General features: G+C 36.7%; 1 protein-coding gene across 2 annotated transcripts in view; it reads left to right on the top strand.

Annotated features, from left to right (window-relative positions):
* The window catches only part of LOC135223496 (carbonic anhydrase 2-like), a 271,740-nt gene extending 248,488 nt beyond the window's left edge, over positions 1–23,252 (top strand). The window contains exons 2-8 of one of the 2 annotated variants that reach the window (XM_064261938.1): positions 7,773–7,826; positions 9,598–9,762; positions 10,157–10,295; positions 10,892–11,064; positions 11,967–12,127; positions 20,824–20,910; positions 21,276–23,252. In XM_064261938.1, coding sequence (XP_064118008.1) covers positions 7,773–7,826; positions 9,598–9,762; positions 10,157–10,295; positions 10,892–11,064; positions 11,967–12,127; positions 20,824–20,910; positions 21,276–21,380 — 884 coding nt within the window. In that variant the 3' untranslated portion in view covers positions 21,381–23,252. Of the gene's footprint in view, positions 1–7,772; positions 7,827–9,597; positions 9,763–10,156; positions 10,296–10,891; positions 11,065–11,966; positions 12,128–15,676; positions 15,867–20,823; positions 20,911–21,275 lie in introns of those variants that run through there. The other variant, XM_064261939.1, reaches the window with a different exon arrangement.
* The last annotated feature ends 205 nt before the right edge of the window (positions 23,253–23,457 follow it).

Raw genomic sequence — 23,457 nt, 5'->3', positions numbered from 1 at the left:
TATATATATATATATATATATATATATATATATATATATATATATAATGTGTATGTATAGCCACATAGATATAATAGATCATCGATAACTGCTTCAGAAAAACACACGCACACAAAACATCCAAGAAAAAAATTCCCTTTTTCTTCCCTTTTTTCTTTTTTTTGTGGCCGTAATATCTAGCTTTTGCTAAGCGTAATGGTCCCCGGGGTACTATGTTCGGGGCTAAGAGGTCCGGCCCAGAGGTGCCATAACGCATCGCCCCGAGATGAGATTATCATTATATGTGGCCACTGGTGCCAAGGTGACACCCCGCGAGCCATCTGTATTTCTACGGTTGTGAATCTATTTATTCAGTGAATGAGCGGATTTGGCGTAGCGTGCTCATTAACATTAGGTAATTTCCTTTCTGGTGCTTTTCAAGTTATTCATTTTATTGATGGAGTATTTATTCAGCGAATACTTTATTTCACATTCTTAGTTCGTTAATATATTTACATTTGCCCTTTTTGGTTTCATTATTCAATTCTTACTTTATTCATTTACTTAATCATGAATATATTTATTTGATTATTAAGTGTTCATTGAATCATTAGAATATTTCACACCGAGTTTATTATATATTTAGTATATATATATAATACATTATAGATATATATTAATAAGATAATATATAGAGAGAACAGAGAGAAAGATAGATATATATATGAGTATAATATGAATTATTACGTAATATAGCGTGACAGAGAGAAATACCTATATATAATATAATATATATATATATAATATATATATATATATAGAATAAGATACATACACGCGTGTGTGTGGCTAAACATCCTCGTTGTTAAACATATTCATCTGTTGTATTATCCTACCTATATAGACAATTTTCCTTCAAATTTTGGTATATTTAACCTATTTTCCCTTAAAACTGATAACTTTCTACTTGTTATCTGTCTGAGTTCCCATTTTGTATTTTTTTTTTTTTTTCTTGCAAAAATATGACCGATGTCTCATACTGATTTTTTATTTCTTTCAAGTATCTCCTGCTATTTATTTCTACGTCTGTCTGTTTCCCTACCTTTGAGTTTGTGTCTACTGGTGTTGGTGATGTGGATATACAAAGTGTTTGTGATTTTATAAGGTTTGGTGGAAATCGGATACATCGATTTATTGATAAAAGAATGAAGAAAAAATAAAGAAAATGCTGTCATTATACATTTACCGAGAGTTTCCAAATAGGACAAAATGTTTCTGTCTGGTTAAGGGTACAGAAGCATAAATATGAAGAGAGAGAGAGAGAGAGAGAGAGAGAGAGAGAGTGGGGGATGGGAATGTTGGTGGAAAATAAAAATGGGGTGCAACATAAAATACAGAAGAAAGAGAGAGAGAGAGAGAGAGAGAGAGAGAGAGAGGAAATATTGATAGAAAACATAAACGGGACGCGCGATAAAATAAACAAGAAGAAGAAAATAGAGAGAGAGAGAGAGAGAGAGAGAGAGTCGAGGGGTGAGTGTGATGATGAGGCTAAGAATGATGAGATGCGACACTGAATGGGCGGATCAGTCACTACCTTTTCTTTTCTACTCTTCTTCTTCTCTTCTCTTCTCCTTCTTTTATTCGTTTTTTATTCTTCTTGGGAATCAGTCCTCTGGTATGTCATTTCGGTCTTCGGTTGTCCTGTTCAATTTTGTTATTATCGTTATTTCGGCTCCGGTTTTTGTAAGTGCTCCTGTTATGGCTGTGTCCTATTACTTAAAGTTGTTATTATTTATCCTCTCTCTCTCTCTCTCTCTCTCTCTCTCTCTCTGTGTGTGTGTATGTGTGTGTGCCAATCTTCACCTACCTCTGATCATCTCATTCACTTATTACATTTTCCACTCAAAAACATTCCCCGGTCCCCTCACTCCCAACTCTCTCTCTCTCTCTCTCTCTCTCTCTCTCTCTCTCTCAATATTTGCCTTCCTCTAGGAATCTTAAGCTTATAAAATTGTCCACTCGGAAACATAATCTTCTCTCTTTCTCTCTCTCTAATAATTACATACCTCTATTCATCTTAATCGCTTATTACATTTTCCACTCATAACCGTCCTCTCTCTCTCTCTCTCTCTCTCTCACACACGCACACACCTACACACACACACACACACACACACACAATCCTTACCTACCTCTATTGGTCTTAATCGTTATTAAATTTCCAGCTCGTAAACATCCTCATCTCTCTCTCTCTCTCTCTCTCTCTCTCTCGTTCTCTCTCTCTCTTCTCTCTCTCTCTCTCTCCCTATTTTTCAGGAGGACCCTTATCAATCTTAAACGTCGGTCTGGGCTGCTTTCTCCCGATGTCAGTCATCCTGTCATTTGCTTTTAATGAGACCCAACAACCCGCCTTGAGAGATCTTGCAAGCTTGTTCGCTCCTAATCCATCAAGATCCTTTCAACAAACCCCCCCCCCCCCCCCCCCACCCCCCCCCCCCCGCCGTTCCTCTTCGCCCTCCTCCTACCCATCCCCCCAGCCTTGTTTCCAAAACGCCCCCCCACCCTTCATCTTCTCTCTCTCTCTCTCTCTCTCTCTTCTCTCTCTCTCTCTCTCTCTGCGTCCCCTGCGTCCGCCTTTCCTCCTTCTATCCTGTCCACTCTTCTTTGTGGGAGAGAAAAAGTGGAAAAGATAAAGGACAGGTTTTGTTTTGACTTAATTTTTATTTTAGGGATTATACTCTCTCTCTCTCTCTCTCTCTCTCTCTCTCTCTCTCTCTCTCTCTCTACCGGCTCTCCTGGTCCAGTGCTCGACTTTGTTATCCTATTCATCCTTTGGGGTTGGAAAAGAAAAAGAGAAATTATAAAAAAGACTAAGGTCGTTTTTGACTTCATTTTCTCTCTCTCTCTATCTCTTCTCTCTCTCTCTCTCCGGCTTCTCCTGTGTCCACTGCTCGACTTTGTATCCTATTCATTTCCTTTGGTTGGAAAATGGAAAAGAAAAAGAGAAAATTATAAAAGACATAGGTTACGTTTTGACTTCATTTCTCTCGTCTCTCTCTCTCTCTCTCTCTCTCTCTCTCTCTCTCTCTCTCTGTCTCATACATCCGCCATCAAGTTTCTATCCACTTCTATTCATCGACAGGGAGAAGAAAAGAAGAAGAGTACATAGTCCATTTATGTGAACTTTATTTTCATTCACCTATTTTCTTTAGATTAGCGCATTTTATTCTTTACAAATATCTTTATTTCTTAGTGATCATTATCAATCCCTTCATCACGGCGGCTTCTTTTCGTGACCCAATCTCAAATTAAAACATGACGAAACGCCCCTCCCTCACCCTCCCCCCCCCAAAAAAAAAAAAAAAAAAAATTGCCGAGTCGACGGAAATGATGAAATTCATCTCGTCCTTTCAATACTCCCAAAGAAGAAGAAGAAGAAGAAGAAGAAGAAGAAGAAGAAAAGCCGAATGGAGGATCTGTAACCTCACTTGGCATTTTTGTTTTTTAAGTAAATTCTTTTCTTTCTGTGAATATATGTCGTTCTCATCATATTATTTTATTTCCAATAATATATTTCTGCATAAATATATTTATATATACGTATGTATATACATATATATATATATATATATATATATATATATATATATATATATATATATATATATATATATATATATATATATATATATATATATATATATATATATATATATATATGTATATATATATCTACAAAGTTTGATTGATCCAACTATGTCAATTTAATGACGCATGTTGTGATCAAATAAACAGACATCTGCGTTTAACACAGCCTTATGCCAGCATGGGCCTTACGCTAAGGCCAGGACTTGTTCCATGGTGTGGTAGAGAGTCAGAGGACCTCTGGACTCTACCACCCAACATAAACGAAAGTTTGACAGAAGCAAATTTGTACCAGAAATTACTTCTGACTCGTGCAAGCATAAATAATGTATATCTATTTATTTTCAATATGTAATATACATATCCATGATTATTTCATTTCCATCACACAATTTCATTCCAAGATAATCATCGATAGGCGTAAAAAAAAAATTAGTTGAAACGACACACCCTATTGTTAAAAAAAAAAAAATATTCCAAATAATAATTACAAATCTTAGCGGTCACTTTCCCAAGTGACCTCGTATGGCCTTAGGCGTATTTCGGGAGCTGCAACTGTGCGTTGCTTCAGAAAACAGAAGCTATTGTGAAATGAATGGGATACGATTTTGACCAACTGGACCTAACAGTGAGGAAATTAGAACAAGGTCACTCACGCTGCTGACCTGATTTGGTCCGTGATACTAGGTCAATGAAACTCTTGATAGTTATCTCCAGTTTTCTTTCTATCAAAAAAGAAGCATCGTAAAACTTACGGTTTTAATTATGGCGGTTATATTGTAGGGTTATGAATTTCGTGTTATCACTTTACTTAATTTTATTATTATATCAGTATTGTCATTACAATTATTATGAGTACCGTTATTGCTACTGTTTGAGATTGACCAATTACTGTTTTATACCTTCTCTCGTGTGACTAAACTGTGTGTATTGTATGGCCATGAGTTGAAATAAAGGATAGTATTATTATTATCATTATTATTATTATCATTATATTCTCACCTTGCTCTTTAACAATATTCTATGTAAGCTTGCTTAACAAGATAATGACATTTCTGGCTTGTTATCTACCAATGTTTGGCGTTTAAAATAATAACAATAATGAAAATCATACTAATAATAAAATAATAATAATAATAATAATAATAATATAATAATAATAATAATAATAATAATAATAATAATAATAATGTATGACAAAATTTCACAAATCTATTAATCGTTGTGTTCGAAAGTCTTTGATCTTTTAGATATAGAATAAATTTATAAAATTGTGAATTTTTTTTATCATAAAACAGTTTTTCACGAAATTGTAAATTTCTCAACAACAACAACAACAACAACAACAAAAATAATAATACAGCTACTTTTGGTCATTCCTAGTGCAAAACAAATACAAAAATTGGTGAGTAAAAATATAACAAAAATGTGCCGTGGTTCACATGGAATTGGAAATAAACAGATTTGTGTATACGTAGGTCTAAATATCGGTATCGTATTCTGCAGGCTTCGACAAACATTAAGGAAAAGAGCACTCCAACCCTTCTATTGGCTTTCCACTTATATAATATCTTAGGCCTTGAAGCGTTCCTCTTCCTCCTCCTCCTCCAACCTGCTACCCTTACATCCTCTCTCTCTCTCTCTCTCTCTCTCTCTCTCTCTCTCCCTTGGCACTCGATAGGTGTGGCTGGCCCCTCCCGAAGGACCTCGGGGCTGGATTCCACCCGGCGAGTCACATTCAGAAAGGCGCGAAGACATTTTGGCTGACAAAGTGGGCCCGAACCTTGCTACGTGATCTCTCATGACTGCTTGTGTGTGTGTGTGTGTGTGTGTGTGTGTGTGTGTGTTTGTTTGTTTTGAGGTCTTTGTTTACTTGTCCTATGCGAGGGCTCTTCGAGGTTTTTAAATGTTTATTTGGGGGTACAGTACAGAATTTTTTTTTATATATATATGTTTTTGTAGGCAATGAAAAAGGTAATGATCTTTCATGAAACTCTATATTGAAAAGAATGCAGTGATATCCGAAGTAACACTAAATAGTTTAGTCATTAAATATAATCATTTAGACTAAACACTTTCATCAAAACATTATTTCTTGGTGACGAAGACATCAGAATTACTGATCTAGCTCTCATTCAACAATTATCGCTCTGCAAAATGTTTTTTGCAATGTTTTCCATTCTTCCATTTATTCATTTCTGATCCATCAGGCCTGGGCTAGACATGTAACTTTGGCCTGTGTCCCAACGTTCTTTGAATTTAATAAGCAGTTAACTTTGATGTAGTCCCATGCTGTCTGGTATAACTAAAAAACTGACTTACAAGCACAATAACAATCTTCTCCTCTCTCTCTCTCTCTCTCTCTCTCTCTCTCTCTCTCTCTGCATTCCTGCTTGTCTGTGTGTTTTTCTTCCAATGGCTGATACGTCTGTTTATCTGACATTATTTTATTTACCTATTTTTTAAGAAGTCGAGTGGGCTGCGAATCTTTAACCGTTATCTAGCCCAGGCTTACAAATCTATGCTAAGCACTCAAACTTCCTTAGAAATAACTTCTGCAGAGTTTATCAACTAAACAGTACAAAAGATTATTTTAAACCAGCCTAGTTTAAGAGAAATATAATATAAACCATATCCCGTAATCATGCAATAGAATAAATAGAATAAAAATCAAGAAATAAACTTCGCAGCTTTCAAGATCAATCATGAATCCGATTTATTCTAAACGAGCGGGTTTTTACTCAAAAAAGCCAAGAATCGACCAATACAACAAACAAGCCGCCGAACTAACTCAACTCCGCGTCTCTCAAGATCTCTGCAAGGCAATGTCTAAGAAACAACCGGTTCAAACCGAACCGATAATAATCAGGCAATAGACCGAACTACGTACGTGAGCCAAACGTAATCAGATCCAGTATAATCCGGTACCGTTCAACCATTCTTAAAATGACGCCTTCTATTGCAAGCAGATCTCATCGCCCGAGTCAAGAGGGTGAAATGTCAAGCAAGGCTTCAGAGAGGTACTCGTGTCAAATAAAACATAACCCTGAATTATGCGCCGACGATGGAGGCTGATTGATGCCTTGTCTTGGGACGGGATATCATAGCATCGGGTTGGACTGCGCGGCGCCGCCCCAGTAAAACTGACCTCACGTTAGATTGCTTGTATTTGAGACAGTTCTCTCTCTCTCTCTCTCTCTCTCCTCTCTCTCTCTCTCTCTTTCAAAAGAAGAAGAAAACCGCATAAAATAACTGGCAATAGATGTTAAACACATACTGGAAAGAGACAAATATGGACAGCTGAAAGAAAAACGAGCACTTTGTCTAGATCCGTTTTGAATACGGTTTTTGCGCCTCTTTCTGTATAATGTTGCGGACAGAAGAAGGCACAATATGCATTTTAAAGCCATTGATCACCCCCCTTACACCGGCCCCACCCTCGCGGCAAAAAAGGAACCAGGAGCCTTCGAAGGCAGAAGCCCAATTTCGCGAAGACATGTCTCTATTGATTGGGGGGGAGAAGCGCCAATGTCACATAATAGCGGTAAAGTGAGTACGTTTCTCGCGTTACTCATACCATTGTTTCTCCACTGCCCACCTGATACCTGGCCCTGAGTCGTCCCCCACCCCTCCCCTCCCCTCCCCCCAGAACTTCCCTTCTCCCTCCACACGTTGCTCTCCCCCTAGGTAGGCTCATAAATCCTCGTCCTCTGCTTGATTGAGCTCCTCCATGACTGAGGACACGTTCCTTATTGGTCTATCAGATCCTTGTATGCAGACTTATCTTCTTACCATACAGATAAATTTAAACGCACATTTGTAGCCTGTAAATACAAACACTTGTATTTCTACAGGCCTTACGTAGGTACATAATGCATTGCTGTATCTGACTGTTTTCAGTCTACCATAGTTCTGTTTTCATGTTTTTTGAAGTTAATTTGCATCTATCGTTACTTAACCGCAATGCTCTTAATAACAATTATTTCACATGCAGTTTTAACTAGCCAATAGTACTATAATAATTTTGGATTTCTATTCCGGATGTCTTACTCAATATTCTGTTTTTAACATGAGGTTGTGACTGGCCTTAAAATAAGAGTTAAGTTTCCAACATATAAGTCTAATCATTTCTTTCATTTTTATTCCAGATGTCTTAGCGGGTGGCGATGGCGCGCCAGCATGGACTTACACTGGACAACACGGTTAGTTTTCAGTATTAGTTTATAAAGCAACTGAACTAGTTATCTTTCGTAGCTTCTCCTCTGGAATTCTTTGGAATTCCAGCCCAGTTGTATATTAGTTAACTTCATGGCATAAATGTGGCATCACCAAATTACATGTATAGTTTTGAAACAGTGGTTGAAGAGTTACTCCATTTTTCACATTTCTGTTGGTGATTCATTTGATTTGAGAACATTTACTTATTACATTTTTGGTGATTTATTCTTGGACAATTCTTATCCATCGAGTTGCAGATTATGTAAGGAAAATTTTTTTTCCGTAAGATGGGTATTCTGCAAAATCACTTTGTTGTAGATTATAAAAAACATTTTCCCTTTTTTTTTTCTTGCTGAGCATTCAAGAGCAAAATCACATTTCAACAAATAATCTCATAAAATTTACTTCTTCCCCATAAGAACTAGTTGAAAATTATGTGAAATTCACTCTTCCCACGACCTTGTTGAATATTATAATAAAATTCATTTTCTCCAAGTTGTTGAATATTCCATTAAAATTCCCTTTCCTCCAAGAAGTTGTTGGATGTTCTCATAAATTCCCTTTCCTCCAAAAAGTTGTTGGATGTTCCCATAAAATTCCCTTTCCTCCAAAAAGTTGTTGGAATGTTCCTCATAAAATTTCCTTTCCTCCAAAAAGTTGTTGGATGTTCCCATAAAATTCCCTTTCCTCCAAAAAGTTGTTGGATGTTCTCATAAAATTTCCTTTCCTCCAAAAAGTTGTTGGATGTTCTCATAAAATTCTCTTTCCTCCAAAAAGTTTGTTGTGTTCTAAGAATTTCCCTTTTCCTCCAAAAAGTTTGTTGGATGTTTCTCATAAAATTCTCTTTCCTCCAAAAAGTTGTTGGATGTTCTCATAAAATTCCCTTTCCTCCAAAAAGTTGTTGGCTGTTCTCATAAAATTCCCTTTCCTCCAAAAAGTTGTTGGATGTTCTCATAAAATTCCCTTTCCTCCAAAAAGTTGTTGGATGTTCTCATAAAATTTCCTTTTCGCTCCAAAAAGCTTGTTTGGAACTGTTCCATAAATTCCCTTCCTCCAAAAAGTTGTTTGGATGTTCTCATAAATTTTCCTTTCCTCCAAAAAGTTTGTTGGATGTTTCATAAAATTTTCTTTCCCTCCAAAAAGTTGTTTGGATGTTTCTCATAAATTTCCTTTCCTCCAAAAAGTTTTGTTGGATGTTCTCATAAATTCTCTTCCTCCAAAAAGTTGTCTTGGATGTTCTCTAAAATAAAATTCCCTTTCTCCAAAAAAGTTGTTGGCTTCTCAATAAAAATTTCCCTTTCCTCCAAAAAGTTGGTTGGATGTTCTCATAAAATTCCCTTCCCCAAAAAGTTGTTGGATGTTTTCTCATAAAATTCCCTTTCTCCAAAAAGTTGTTTGGATGTTTTCATAAAATTCTCCTTTTCTTCCAAAAAGTTGTTGGAATGTTTCTCAATAAAATTCCCTTTTCTCCAAAAAGTTTTGGATGTTCTCATAAAATTCCCTTTCCTCCAAGAAGTTGTTGGATGTTCTCATAAAATTCCCTTTCCTCCAAGAAGTTGTTGGATGTTCTCATAAAATTCCCTTTCCTCCAAAAAGTTGTTGGATGTTCTCATAAAATTCCCTTTCCTCCAACAAAGTTCTTGAACATCACTTTCCAATAAAGTTATCGAGTGCTCTTCTACCCTCACGAACGCTGACATCTTGTCATTCAGGTGAACTTCCTGTTGATTATTTTCTTTCCTCCGACAACAACAGGCCCCGTCAACTGGGGATCCATGTTCACGACGTGTGCTGGAAAGAGGCAGTCCCCCATCAACATCGAAACTGGAAACGTCAAAACCGAGTACTGGAAGCCTTTCACTCTGAAGAATTTCGACCAACCACCGACCAGCATGAGAGTCAAGAATAATGGGCATTCTGGTATGGCTTTGTTATTTTTTTTTAGCAGCAACTAAATGCTTTTGTAGTCAGAGATTAGTGGGTTATTTCTTACTATTAAATGTTACCTATTTACTTTTCAAAATATTTAAACAACTACTTAACTAGGTTCATATCCATGTAGAAGCTACAATGACTCTTCAAAGTGGCCTTTGTCCACTTTCAGAGCAGTTGTTAGCCAGGCAGAGATGGCGAGAAATAGCATATTAGTAAAGGAATTACCTTCTGAGGTGTAAAAGTCACACCTTTATCACCTGTTTTGATGTAAATTTGAAAACTCAAAAGAATTATAAAAGTTTTTTTGAAAATTAGAACAGTTTTTCCATGGTATTCTTAGTGTTCTGAAAGCAATTTTCTGCTCTTACTATTCCTGCAGCTGTTGTAGAGATAGACGCGCCTGCAGCTCCTAGAGTTACCCAAGGAGGTCTCAAGGGTGAATACATCTTTGCCCAGTTCCACTTCCACTGGGGAGGCGATTCCAGCTTGGGCTCTGAGCACACCATCGATGGCGTCAGGTAAGATGTTCATCATCAGTCTTTCCTTGTTAAAGATAACAGTGCCTGATCTCGGTACCACCCTCGGCTGTCACTTGAGTAAAATTCTACCGAAGAGGACATCAAACATTTACAGAGTTGACACCTTGTTTCTAAAGGCTTATAATACATGTTAAAAGCCAGAGCTACGTTTTGTCATGTTTCTTTCACTGCAAATGGAAAACAGTTACATTTTGTCATGTTTCTCGTTTGTTGCTGAATATGTTACATTTTTTCCCGTTTCTCGTTTGTTGCTGAATATGTTACATTTTTTCCTGTTTCTTTTTTGTTGCTAAAGTCCTTCACTGCAAATGTAAAAGAGTTACATTTTGCCATGTTTCTCTTTTGTTACCGATGTCTTCCTCAGCAAATTTAAAAGTTACATTATGCTATGTTTCTTATTTGTCGCTGAAGTCTTTCACAATGTAAAAGAGAGTAGTTACATTCTGCCATGTTACTCCTTTGTTACCGAAGTCCTTCACTGTGAATTCAGGAGTTACATTTTATCGAGTGTCCCCTTTGTTACTGAAGTCTTTCACTGCAAATGCAAAAGCTAGAGCTGTGTTTTACGTTCACAGGTACCCCATGGAACTCCACATGGTCCACTACAAGGGCTCTTACGGAAGCCTGGCCAACGCTGTCTCCAAGGGCGACGGTTTGGCTGTATTGGGCGTTATGCTGGAGGTCTCTGAAACTGACAACCCTGCCCTTACTCCTCTTGTGTCCACTCTCACAAATATCACTGAATCAGGTGAGAGCCCACGTGACCTCTTTCGTATCCGTTCTTGATGTATTGTGAAACTTTGTCATGTTAATTTTATATAAGTCAGAATGCCAAAACTGCTGCTGCTTTTGACGCGTTTTACTTAGTGACAAATCTAAAGTTAAGTCATATAACCCTGTAGGTTGGAATAATCCTGTCTTTATGCCCGCCAGTTAAACAGTTACACCGTACTATTTAGTCATGTGCTCATGAAGACCTATAGGTTGTTTTTGTGTCTGATGACACAGTAAGTTCCTATATTCAAATGGAAAGAGTAGCCCTTTGTTACTGCAGCTTAGGCTGACTGAGGGCCTTATTGTCAGTCAGTTGCCCAACTATGCCTTAAAAGCTAATCTTTTGAATTGCAAGCCACATTATTTCAGTGCCTTATAACCTCATCAGTTCATTGATTAAAGATTCGAAGCGTAATTTTAGATAACAAAAAAGGGTCTTTTGCATATGTACTTATGTTACTTTGTTTCAGAGCCCCATGGCTAATAAATTTACTGGTCTAAGATCAAAACTTGGTGGTATGACCCGTCTGTTTAGGCTACAAAATTTTAGAGATTCGTGGCCTATAAATTTGTCTAGTTGAACATTGACACCTAATGCATGATATAGAAGGCTAGGCTGCTTAAGGCAAATAAGCTGCACCTCACACCCAAGTCCTGTGGTCTGGTGTTATTCAAGTACTACAGCTCTACAATCAGGACAAGTAGGGTTACATTAAGGCCTTATAAGGGCATAAAAGTTTAGGCCAAAAACCACGTTTTCCATAAACGAATGCCATAAAACCCGGTTCCAAAGAAGCAGGTTTTTCATAGAAACCTCCCTTCTAAAAGTATTACCGTTACCGAACACACTAGGCTATAAAAGTCCGTCCACCACAGGTATGTTCGCCAACGTAGCTGCCAGCTACCCACTCCGTGCCTTCTTGCCCAACAACCTGGAGAAGTTCTACCGCTACGAGGGCTCTCTAACCACCCCAACCTGCAACGAGGTTGTCACCTGGACAGTCTTCGCCAACGCCATCCCAGTCTCTGAGAAGCAGGTGAGTGGGCCTTTCGTCAGGCAGGGAGGGAGGGTTTCTTGGGTGGTAAAATTCGAGGGTTGAAGAAAGGTTAATAGATGGCAAGAGAGGTGGGAGAATAGACCAGAAACTTTCTTCGCTGTAACAATCATAATAATGGTAATGATAGCAGTCACGACTTTCTTTTGAGGTAACAAACAACAGGACTTTCATAGTACAGTAACAATTAAAAGGATATGTACTTACTTACACTAGTATTGAAAAAAGTAGTCATTTCTCCTGCGTATCACTATTTAATAAGCAGTCCCTTGAAAGAAGTCACGGTGAAAATAATAAATTAAATAAATAAATAAATAAATAAAATCAGATAGTGCCGGAAAGGACAGCTTATTATCACTATCTTTGTCAGACCTGATGAAAAGAAGAAATTGAACATTTAAAAAATCGAAAAACTTTATTTTTCTTTTGTTGCATTGAACTGGCCTCTTGCCAGAGCGGGCTCTTGCTCGAAAGAGCAACCCCAAACTTCACTTCATAAAGAATATATTTATCTGTTTGGCTTTTCCACTGCACTATTTTGGTGAGTTGTGTTGCACAGCGTGTAGGTGAAAATATTTATTTTTATCACTAAAATATTCTTAGATATTAGGTCTATAATAGTTCCAAATCATAGTTATAGATTATAGTAGTCTAGTAGTCTGTCACTTTATTGTTTCATGTTGTGTGCAAGGTGTTGGACAAATGCTTATTGTGTGAGTAGACGGGAAACAAGGTTCCTCTTATCTGTTATTTTGTTTTCTAGAATTAGATCTAAAATATATATCATGTTTTCATAAAGGTTTCTTATTAAATGCTTTCAGAATTAAAAGGTCTCTTCAGGATCTAAGCGGCTTAAAATTGTGTTAACGGTGGCGGATTTTTATATCTCTGAAGTATTTGTTTCTGTGTTGTTTTCTTGTTTCGTTTCCTTGTTTCGTTTCCTTGTTTATTGTGCCGATGCCATATACTCAAGAAAAGCCACTACCGACACGACGTCTTTGCAGTTTGCGACTAATTTTACGTGTTCTGTTTTTAACTTGTCTTCGCGACACCATTAACTGCTTTTGTGTTTCGAGTAACAATAAACCAATAAGATTTCTATTTAAATAAAAACTTACAATAAGTGAAACGACGCTTTAACTGAAGGTTAATACTGCAAATCGCGCCAAGAACTTTCTTCGCGCGATGATGACCGTTGGTTACGAAATCGCCAAAAACAAATCTGTTCTCAAAATCTAGCGCCTTAGATTGAAAGACGACTATAGCAATTTAGTAAACGGTGGCGGCTACAAAAAAAGAATTAAATAAATGAATTAGTGAACAACAGCCAAAACTGACTGAAAACAAGATCACTGGACACGTCAGAAAAAAAACTATAAAAGTTTCGACGGGACCTCCGGGGAAGGAACTTGACACAACCAGAGAGGGGAAGAAAAAGTGTTACACACCTGGGTAAGTAAGAAAAAAAAAAGAATGGTAATCACTTACTGAATGTTTATGCTATGACAACTAAGACACCAAACCACCACCCCCCCCCCCCCCAACCAAAAGCCTATTACCCTTAACCCCGTGACTTTGGCAGAAGCTCCTAACCTTAAAGTTTATCCTGAAATGTCGTAACCTTCACAGGGCGCCTTCCCAGTCGAAAAACCCTCAAGTCCAAAACGAAATCCTGTGTAGGGGATGGTGTTACCTGGTCTCAAAGGATGATTGTGATTGGGGATGCCCTGGTCCTCTTACCCATCCCAAATAAATTGGCATCCGGTGACACGAATACCCTATTTTGTAACAAATTAGTCCAAAAAAAAAAAAAAAAAAATTACCCCAAGCCCTAATAAGGAGGACAGTTCTTCCTGGTGTTAAAAGACCGGTCCAGATCATCAAGAAAAGTAAATTTTTTTTTGTACCCAAACACTCACATTACCCTAGTTAGGCCTTCAAAAGCCAGGACAGTGTTCCCTGATCGTGTACAACGTCAGGACATGCCCTATTCTTTTCAGAGGGTACCTAATCATTTTTTTTTTTTTAAATATCAAAGACCCAGTCTTCTAGCGTGTGTAAGAAAAAAATGCCTAATACCCAAAAATAAGGTTTGGAGCCAGTGCCACCGACGAAGGACACGAAATACTAATAGTACCTTGCAGTGACCCATACGAACCCAACTAACGCCATTCGTGCCTTGTGTACTGCCACTTACCAATAACTGACCACGATGCAAGATTTATTTTGACCTCAACTGTTGTTTTGCATGCTCTGCGTGGCTACCCCGTTGCATGGTACTGGTTATATTTTTCTTTTGTTTATTTTCTTACCTGGCATGTGTTCTGTTACCTGCTATCTTTGGCCAGTAGCATTTTCCCCAAGGGAAGATTAGATTCACTGCTTTATTTATTTCCCGTCAATTGAGTTTTGTAAAATTTTACCTTGAAGTATATCCATATACTTCGTTCAATACAGACATCTAATTTGTGGTTTTAAAACCTTATTATCTTGACAAATGTAACCTGCAATTTTATTTAGCTGTCTATGTCTGTTAGAAGAGTCAGTCAGTTAATTTAATATCCAAATATAATCCTATAATTGTTTTAAGACTTAAAGACTTAATACATTGCAAAAGTTAAATGAGTAAAGGTAAAGTATCCCTGCTCCTATAATTTGTATATATATAAACTACCTAAGCAATAGATATATAAGCCCAGCTTTTCATTTGTCCATAACTTGCTATCTTGTTTTTCATTGAGTCGTATCTATTCCCATAACTTACATAACTTCCCTATCTTTCGTCACATACACACATTACAAATACAGTACAATCTCAATACATACATACTACATACATACATACATACATACATACATACATAAGTACATTTGCTTGTGCACAAATCAATTTTAGGAATCTACATAATTATATTTATACATATACATATATATACATATTTATATACATATACGTATATTATAATCTGTACTTGTGCTTGAATACTATTTTTTTAAATGCATCGTGACATTCTTTTTATATTTATAAATATTAAGCCACAAATATCTTTTCATATATCCGGTTCTCTGAAATATCTTACACCCAAGGGGAGTAACAACTGATAAGTGTTTCATCACCAGTGGGATTCGAACCGATGCCTGGTTTATAAAGTGTACAGTGACGCTGACCACTGAGCCATCAAGAGGCTCAGTGGTCAAAGTCGCTGTACATCACTGTGTCTAAACCAAGCAGTGGCTCCCACTAGTGACGAGGCACCTGTCAAATACAATTGCCCTTGGGTGCAAGTTATTCTGTGGCATAAGGAACTACATATTAAAAGATATTTGTGGCTCAACATTTGTGAATGCATGAGCATCAGCGTACACGAACACACTCGCAAGTCCATGATATATGACAGATATTGATCAAAGGAGTGAAATACATGAAAAAAAAACTAAAGGAGTGAAATACATGAAAAAAAAAACTAATCATAAAATGCTTTTAGATCTATGAGAGACTAAACAAGACTCAATTATTTCTGGTTATTTCAGCTGCATGACTTCAGGAGTCTCCACGATGACGATCTGGACACACTCGTCAACAACTACCGCCCACTGCAGCCTCTGGCGGGCCGCAAGCTCTACGCCAGGAACAGATACGCTCCCAGAAGAGTCATTGCTTGCACTAAGAACTAAGGACTTTCGTCCTTACGGTTTAAGAAATCAGATTTACTTTGTGTTTAAGACCGTAGAGTTTAATTCAAAACTAACCGTTTCATAAATTAAATATAAATACGATATAGTATATATATATATATATATATATATATATATATATATATATATATATATATACATATATATATAATATATATACATAGATGTAGTGTAGTGCGGCCTTAGACCGTAAATTTTGTTTAATTTCAAGTTATCAAATATCTTCTAAGTTTACACCGTAGTTTCCTTAATTTGTTTAAGTTAAATATATATATATATATATATATATATATATTATATATATATATATATATATATATATATATATATATATATATATATATATATTATATATATATATATATATATTATTATATATAATATATATATATATATATATATATATATATATATATATATAACGCAGAGTAGTGCAAAACAAAGATCGCATACTTTGTGTTTTCTTTCAAGAAATCAAATCTCTTTTGTGTTTACATCAATAGTGTTTCCTTCAAAACAAATCGTAGTTTTTTAAAGTCCATATTCACTCCTCCTCATATTTTCATTTTATTGAATTTTATTTCCTCCAGATTCTGACCTTTGTAACTGGAATATTGAAATTTTTCTATTATTATTCTTTCCTCCATATTTACAGTTTTGGATTTCTCAGTCCCTTTCTTTGTTCTTTGTAGATGGCGTTTTCTGCTCACCATCATCATCACCATAATCTTCACCATCATCATCATCATAATCTTCATCGTCATCATAATCCTCACCATCCGCATCAATAAATAACCATCAGTCATCACTTTAATACTCTTTCATCGAGCCTTCTGTTGACTTTTCCTCTCTCATTTATTTTTGTCTTAATCTTCTCATTAATTCTATTTCCTCTCTTTTGTTCATCATCTCCTCATCTTTGTAATCTCTTCATCATTACCCCTTTCACTACCTCCTGTCTCATCGTCTTTCCTTCCTTCTTGTTCTTGTTCTTGTTCTTTTGAATTAGCGGCCCAACACAAGGCAATAAATGAAAAAATTAATTACTTAAAGGGTCACTTAAAGGGTCAACTAGCATCTTCCCAATACAAAAAAGCCATCAAAACAAAATAATGAACAAAAATTATTTGAAGGGTCAACCAACATTCCTAAAATGTCGAAGGAAAAAAAACACATTTGGAAGAAAAAAACACATTTGGAAGAAAAAAAACACATTTGGAAGAAAAAAAACACATTTGGAAGAAAAAAAAACACATTTGGAAGAAAAAAAAACACATTTGGAAGAAAAAAAAAACACATTTGGAATCCTCATTGCAAGAAAGACCTGCAATGCTGATTATTATAGATTTTAAGTCCAAGCTCAGAGAAACCATCCATGTATTGTGTCCATTTTTTTTCTTTTTTTCTTTTTGTCATATGAATGTTTTTCTCCCGATGTGAATATGTAATCCTGTCATGTCCAATATGAATGTTTATGTTCGGAAATGCATATGTTTAATCGTGTCATTTTTTTATGTATTAAGAATTTTTTGTTCGAAATAAGGATGTTTAATCAAATAATGTTTATTTTATATATATTTGATAAAATATGTTAATTTTCCAATGTTTATATAAGGAAATTAAGATATATTATCTCTTTTGACTCCTTGAATATAGGTATTGTATTCTGTTGTTAGATTAAAGGAGTTTGGATGATAAATGCGTTAAAACAGGTTAACAAAATCAGGGGGTGAAATATCCAACGGCACATTAGCATTAACCAGTAGGCCTAACCTCTGAAAACTAACATTTAACATTATCTCTTTTCCCTTTTTTTTGTGTGAAAAATAATATAGAATTGATAACCTCCAAAACCAAACCAACACACAAACTCACGGGTGTCCTTTCTACAAATAACGGTGAAACAAATAATAATAATAATAATAATAATAATAATAATAATAATAATAATAATAATAATAATAATAATAATAATAATAAAACAAACAGAGAAGCTAATACGATTCGTTGCAATATCTGGGTATACGTAGTAGGTGTGAATTCATTTTTTTAAATAAAGCAAAACATAAACAACTTAATCTATTCATAACAAACAGTCTTAAACCATTTATCTCACCGTTACTGGAAAATCATTGGAATTTGGAGACCTTCTCATGCAAATCCACTTCTGCCGTTGTGTATGTATCAACAAGCATGTATGCATTTGTATTACCTGCATCCAAATACACACACACACAAATGTGAAATCATACATGTACACAGAGGTAATAATTTTTGTAGATGTTTACACAAATGCAATTGTTACTATTCATGTAGACAAATTATATATATGTACTGTGTATATATATATATATATATATATATATATATATATATATATATAAGTAAATATGCATACACACATTTATGTATATATAATTTATATATAAAGTATATACATAAAACAACATGTATACATATGTATATATATAGACAAACTCTAGCACTGACACGTTCCTACATATGGATACACACATACAAGTAATTCATACACACACCCCTATGCAGCTGTAGCTATACGTTTCACAGTCGTATGTATATAGATACAGGGTGTCCATAAAGTCCCAGTACCATGCTGATCAATAAATACTTATAATGGTACTGGGACTTTATGGACACCCTGTATTATTCTTGTCACATTTTCCCCCACTCGAGTTCCATCTCGCCTCCAAATACGCTCAACAGCTTATTATTATTATTATATATTTTAGTCTTAACGAAAACGAATAGTATAAATAAGGATCTTACTTTTTCCTTATTCCGGCGAACTGATTCCATGACACTTTCCTGTAAATGGCGAAACGTGTTTACCAAGTTTCACCATATTTTCACTCGTCTCCCCACAGTAGTAGTCTTTCTCTCGGTGTCAATAATATGACTGTGCAGTGTCATATTCGTGCAAGGATTCTGGAGGTGTTTCTTCTCATTGTTACAAATGGATATAGTTTATTGAAATCATATATCAAGCTTATGTTAACATTATTTTCTTTGTCAATGTAACTTGTGTGTGTATATATATAAATATACATATTTATACTATACATATATAATATATATATTTATATATATAAAAATATATATAATTATAAAAGGTAATCTTGATCGGTAGTTTTGATTATCTGATGCAGGAATCAAAGATGGCATTTAATGGCTGAAAAATAACACACACACACACACACACACACACACACACACACACACACACACACACACACACACACATATATATAATATATATATATATATATATATATATATATATATATATATAACATCCACTTTCTTGGGACATCCACTTTCTTGGGATTTTCTTTTGTAATTTCTTGCGAGCCAATAAATCCCTTATTTATCCCTCTCATTGAAATAGGCTTTAAATAGCTTCTAAATACCTTCCTATATGTCTGGGATATTCCATTTTCTTCTTTCCTTTGAGCCTGGGCTTGATAGGGCATGCGGTTGCCCATGGCATCGGCCTTTAAACGAAGGGAGGTCATAGCACTCTTCCCATAAGTAAAACGAATATGTAGGCGGGTTCGTATTGCAAGGGAATGTTAGGCTCAGCTACATAATGCCTCGTTTTCTGTTGGCTGTGCTCATGTTTAATGCTCTTTGCTTTGTCAGATTTTATAATCATGCCCCATCCCCCCCCCCCGCTCTCTCTCTCTCTCTCTCTCTCTCTCTCTCTCTCTCTCTCTCAATGTACTAGCATTTGTAATTGCTGACCGTGTTCTACCTCTAGTAGCATTTTTGTAAGTTATAATCCCTCCCCCGCCTCCTCTCTCTCTCTCTCTCTCTCTCTCTCTCTCTATGAATTTAGTAGCATTTGTTGTAGCTGTTTTATCCCTCTGGTAAATGAAGATGTGAAATATGGCAACGTCTGCCAACCCAGTATAATTTTTATGACAATGTGCCTTTGTTAAACCATGCTATGCGATTCTATCTATACCTTCCACGCCTTTTTTTTCCCTTCTTCTTCTTTCTATTTTCTCTTTGAAATATTAGGGCCTCAGTTCAGTACTACATGGAGAGCGCTCTCTGATACGTCTAACAGGTTTCGAAACATTGAAAAGAATGTCAGTTGTCACATGCACATCCAACTGCCTTCAATTAGAACTAGACCGAGTGATTTTTTTTTTCAATGGAAAAACGTTTAACCATGCTTATTCGTTTACTGATAACGGAAATGACGTACTTTTCCCCTTTGACCAAAAAAAAAAAAAATCAATCACTCCGGTGGGCGGGTAAAAAAATCAATGAAAACACTGCTTCCAATCACTCATTTTTCCCCTGATTTTTGTCTTAGCATAAAAATGTCTCTTGGGTTTGGGACAACTCGGCTAGACTGTCCTTTACACGAACGTAAATAGTTAGTTTACTAGAAAAATCTCGACTATTCTGTCAGCCAGACGATATACCTCTTTTATTCCCTAAACTAGGCCTATAACATAAACAGCCATCTTTGTTTCCTGGATCAGGTAGTGTAACCGTTGAGGGAACTGCTTGAATCATAACAAACATAAAACGTTATGTCAATAAGTGTTTTATTAACCTCCTCGTTTACCTTTCGGCACGCTCGCGCGCATTTGAACTACACTTCATTAGGTGAGTGTTACCTTTTGTTAAAAAAATAAGAAGTTTGTTGCGTTCAGCATATCAAGGTATTTGTTAGTGGTTCCTAATTTGTGTGTGTGTGTGTGTTGTGTGTGTGAGAGAGAGAGAGAGAGAGAGAGAGAGAGAGAGAGAGAGAGAGCGCAAAAAAAAAACAAAACAAGGTAAGTGCTGATAAAGAGATAGCCTAGACTCACAAACTAGAATTAGACCTATAGAAGGTACAGCAATCTACCACAAACATTTTGACCCTCTGGGCTCATCATTTCAACGAATGAAGAGACTCGTTTGCCATCTCGTCCCCTAACGAGCCCTTTCGTCTTGTTTGTCCCCAGATGCGCGCTTTCCGTTCTTTGAGGGACGACCACGGAGGCAGCATGATCAACAACTTCCGTCCACCACAAGCCCTCAACAACCGCAAGGTAAGAAAGACTCCGGTGGCAGTCAATTTTACCCTTCATTATAGTCCTCCTCCTCCCCTCCCCCCTTCTTTTACCTTGATTTTCATCTTTGTGATCATTATAAATGTGAAGAATTTAACCATGTGGAATTAACTGTTTATCTGACGCGTTAAGTCTATGTATGGCCTCTGAATGCAAGTCTCAGTAGACTGAATTGTAGTTTGTAAATATGATGCAATAATTCATTTTCGCTAATGAATAAACGTGTCAAGGCGTAGGCTGCAAGAAATCGCCAAAATACTCATGGTCCATCTTAAAATAGACGTGCCCAGGCCGCAGGCTGCAAAAAAATGGCCAAAATCCTCATAGTTGATCTTATTTTTCAGGTCTTGGTCTCTGGCGCGAGCGGCGCTGACTCAGCCAGCATGAAGAAGGTCGGCCTGACCCTCTACTTCATGACTTCTATGGCCGTCCTCATGATGAACATGTAAAGAGAAAATCATGGAGGAGGATCAAGAAGGAGTATCTATCTGATCATCACTTCTGTCATCAGCCTTTGAAATACTCGCCCTAGTCCTACTCACTGAAACTTCTTTTCTTGTCCCTTTCTTTCTTTCTCTCTTCGCTCGTCTGTTTCCTCTCACACTCTCTCTATATTTCAAACGCCCCGGAGGAGGCTCTCTTTTTCTGAAAAGGTGGTTCCGACGGCCTGAGGAGAGGGAACAAGGAAGAAACAAGAGGAACCCGCTGTCCCCTCCAAAGGCTTTCGTGCCGCCTTCCTCCACGTGATAGCCCCAGCACCTCAAGCCTTCATTGTCAGCAATATCAAGAAGAAGAAATGGGAAATAAACAAAATAACAGTGATTAAATTTGCTTCGAGAAATTAATAAGAGAGCTGCCATTTTATTTCTATCTGATTAATAGCGTTTTCGTCAGGGCCGAAAATGTTTCTATGGCATCGATAATAATATTGATATGATAATCACCGACAATGTACTGTAAATACTCAACACTGTTTGGAAGTACTTTCTCTCACAAACCAGAGGAGATTAAGGCCTTCTAATATTAGGAGAAATTCTCTCTCTCTCTCTCTCTCTCTCTCCTCTCTCTCTCTCTCTCTGTATGTCTCCTGAACTGATGGCTTTCTCAAACAGTGATCATGAATGTATGCTACTTTAGGCTCTTGCAAACATCAAAAGATTTTCCAAAATTGTGGTTGGCATTTAGTGGTTGTTTAGCTATGTGAAATCAACCCAGTTCTGCTAAACTAGAAAAAAAGTTGACGAGTAAATAGTTATTATATTCAAGCATTTATTATGTAAATAAATAAGTTTCAGAAGCAGCAGCCTACTCTAGCAACGTCTGTATAAGCATCTATAAACCCAACTTGACTGTCCACAATAAGCCTGTAACCATCCAAAGGCCTGTACTTATTGAATCTAGAAGTGACGGTTATCTATTTCTGAGCCATTAATCGAAGTCATTCATTGATGAATAATTGTACTATGAGTCTCCATAATGGTACTAGGCTTCTCCTTCTGGTTTGTCTGCTGCAGCAGGTCCCCTTTTTGAACAGCATTCAAGTCTGTCACTTTTTATATGCACTGATTGTTTTTGCCTTCACGCACGCCCCTCTTCACAGACGCTCCCTGTGGGAGGGAGTGAGCTACCTTCACGATAAGGCCAGTACTTACGGACTCTGAACACACTCGTTAACGGAAACATCAGCTCTCGCACGAACCTCCCATGCGACCAAATCAGGGAGGGAGAAACAAGAAACAAGAAGGAAAACGAATATACAGAGGTATTCGATGCTCAACGAAAAGAGAAACAGAAAAAAATAATAATAAAACAGAAGACTTGTCCTTTTCTGAGGTGAACTGATGATAGGTATTTTGATATCTCGACAGAACCTACAATGAATAAACAAACAGAGATTTCTGAGAATGTGTATATATATAGGCCAGTGTTTTTCCTAGTCTCATTCGTTGCAAAATGGAATGCTACTACTCATCAGCCGTAGGTTGTTTTTTCGTGGTGTTTTTGTGATACTACTACACGTAACCCCGAGGGTAATGAGGACAAAAATAAGTAAGTGTCCCTCGACCTTGAAAAACCGAAAAGTCGCCCAAAATGAAGAGAGAAGTGTAGGATCACTTAGACCGACCATCGCCTGTACATAAATGGTAGTAGGAGGGCAACCTGTCCCCTCCCCATCCTCCAACCCCCAAACCCCCACACGACGTCTTGAAATGTTCAACATCCCAAGTCTAATGTCGTCTAGCTTCGAGACATCGAGTGGATTTTTTTTTTTTCCGAAATAAGGAAACCATATAGAAGAGACACCTGTTAATACTGATAAGGATACATATGCTATATCTGCAGAATTTTATATATATATATTAAAAAAAAGCTCAGATTGTGTTCTTTTAGATAGATAACATTCCACATCTTGCGTGTGTCAAAGATGTTATTCCCCCCGCCCCCTCCCCTCCCAGTTGAAGCAAAAATAGATATTCTTTTTAACCGTTGCACACTCCCGAGTGGTAGTAGAGACCAGGATGTATT

The sequence above is a fragment of the Macrobrachium nipponense genome, chromosome 10 (genome assembly GCF_015104395.2).
Source record: "Macrobrachium nipponense isolate FS-2020 chromosome 10, ASM1510439v2, whole genome shotgun sequence".
In the NCBI taxonomy this organism is placed as follows: Eukaryota; Metazoa; Arthropoda; class Malacostraca; order Decapoda; family Palaemonidae; genus Macrobrachium; species Macrobrachium nipponense.
Note: the sequence above shows the minus strand (reverse complement) of the source record. Positions and strands in the feature narration are given on the sequence as shown.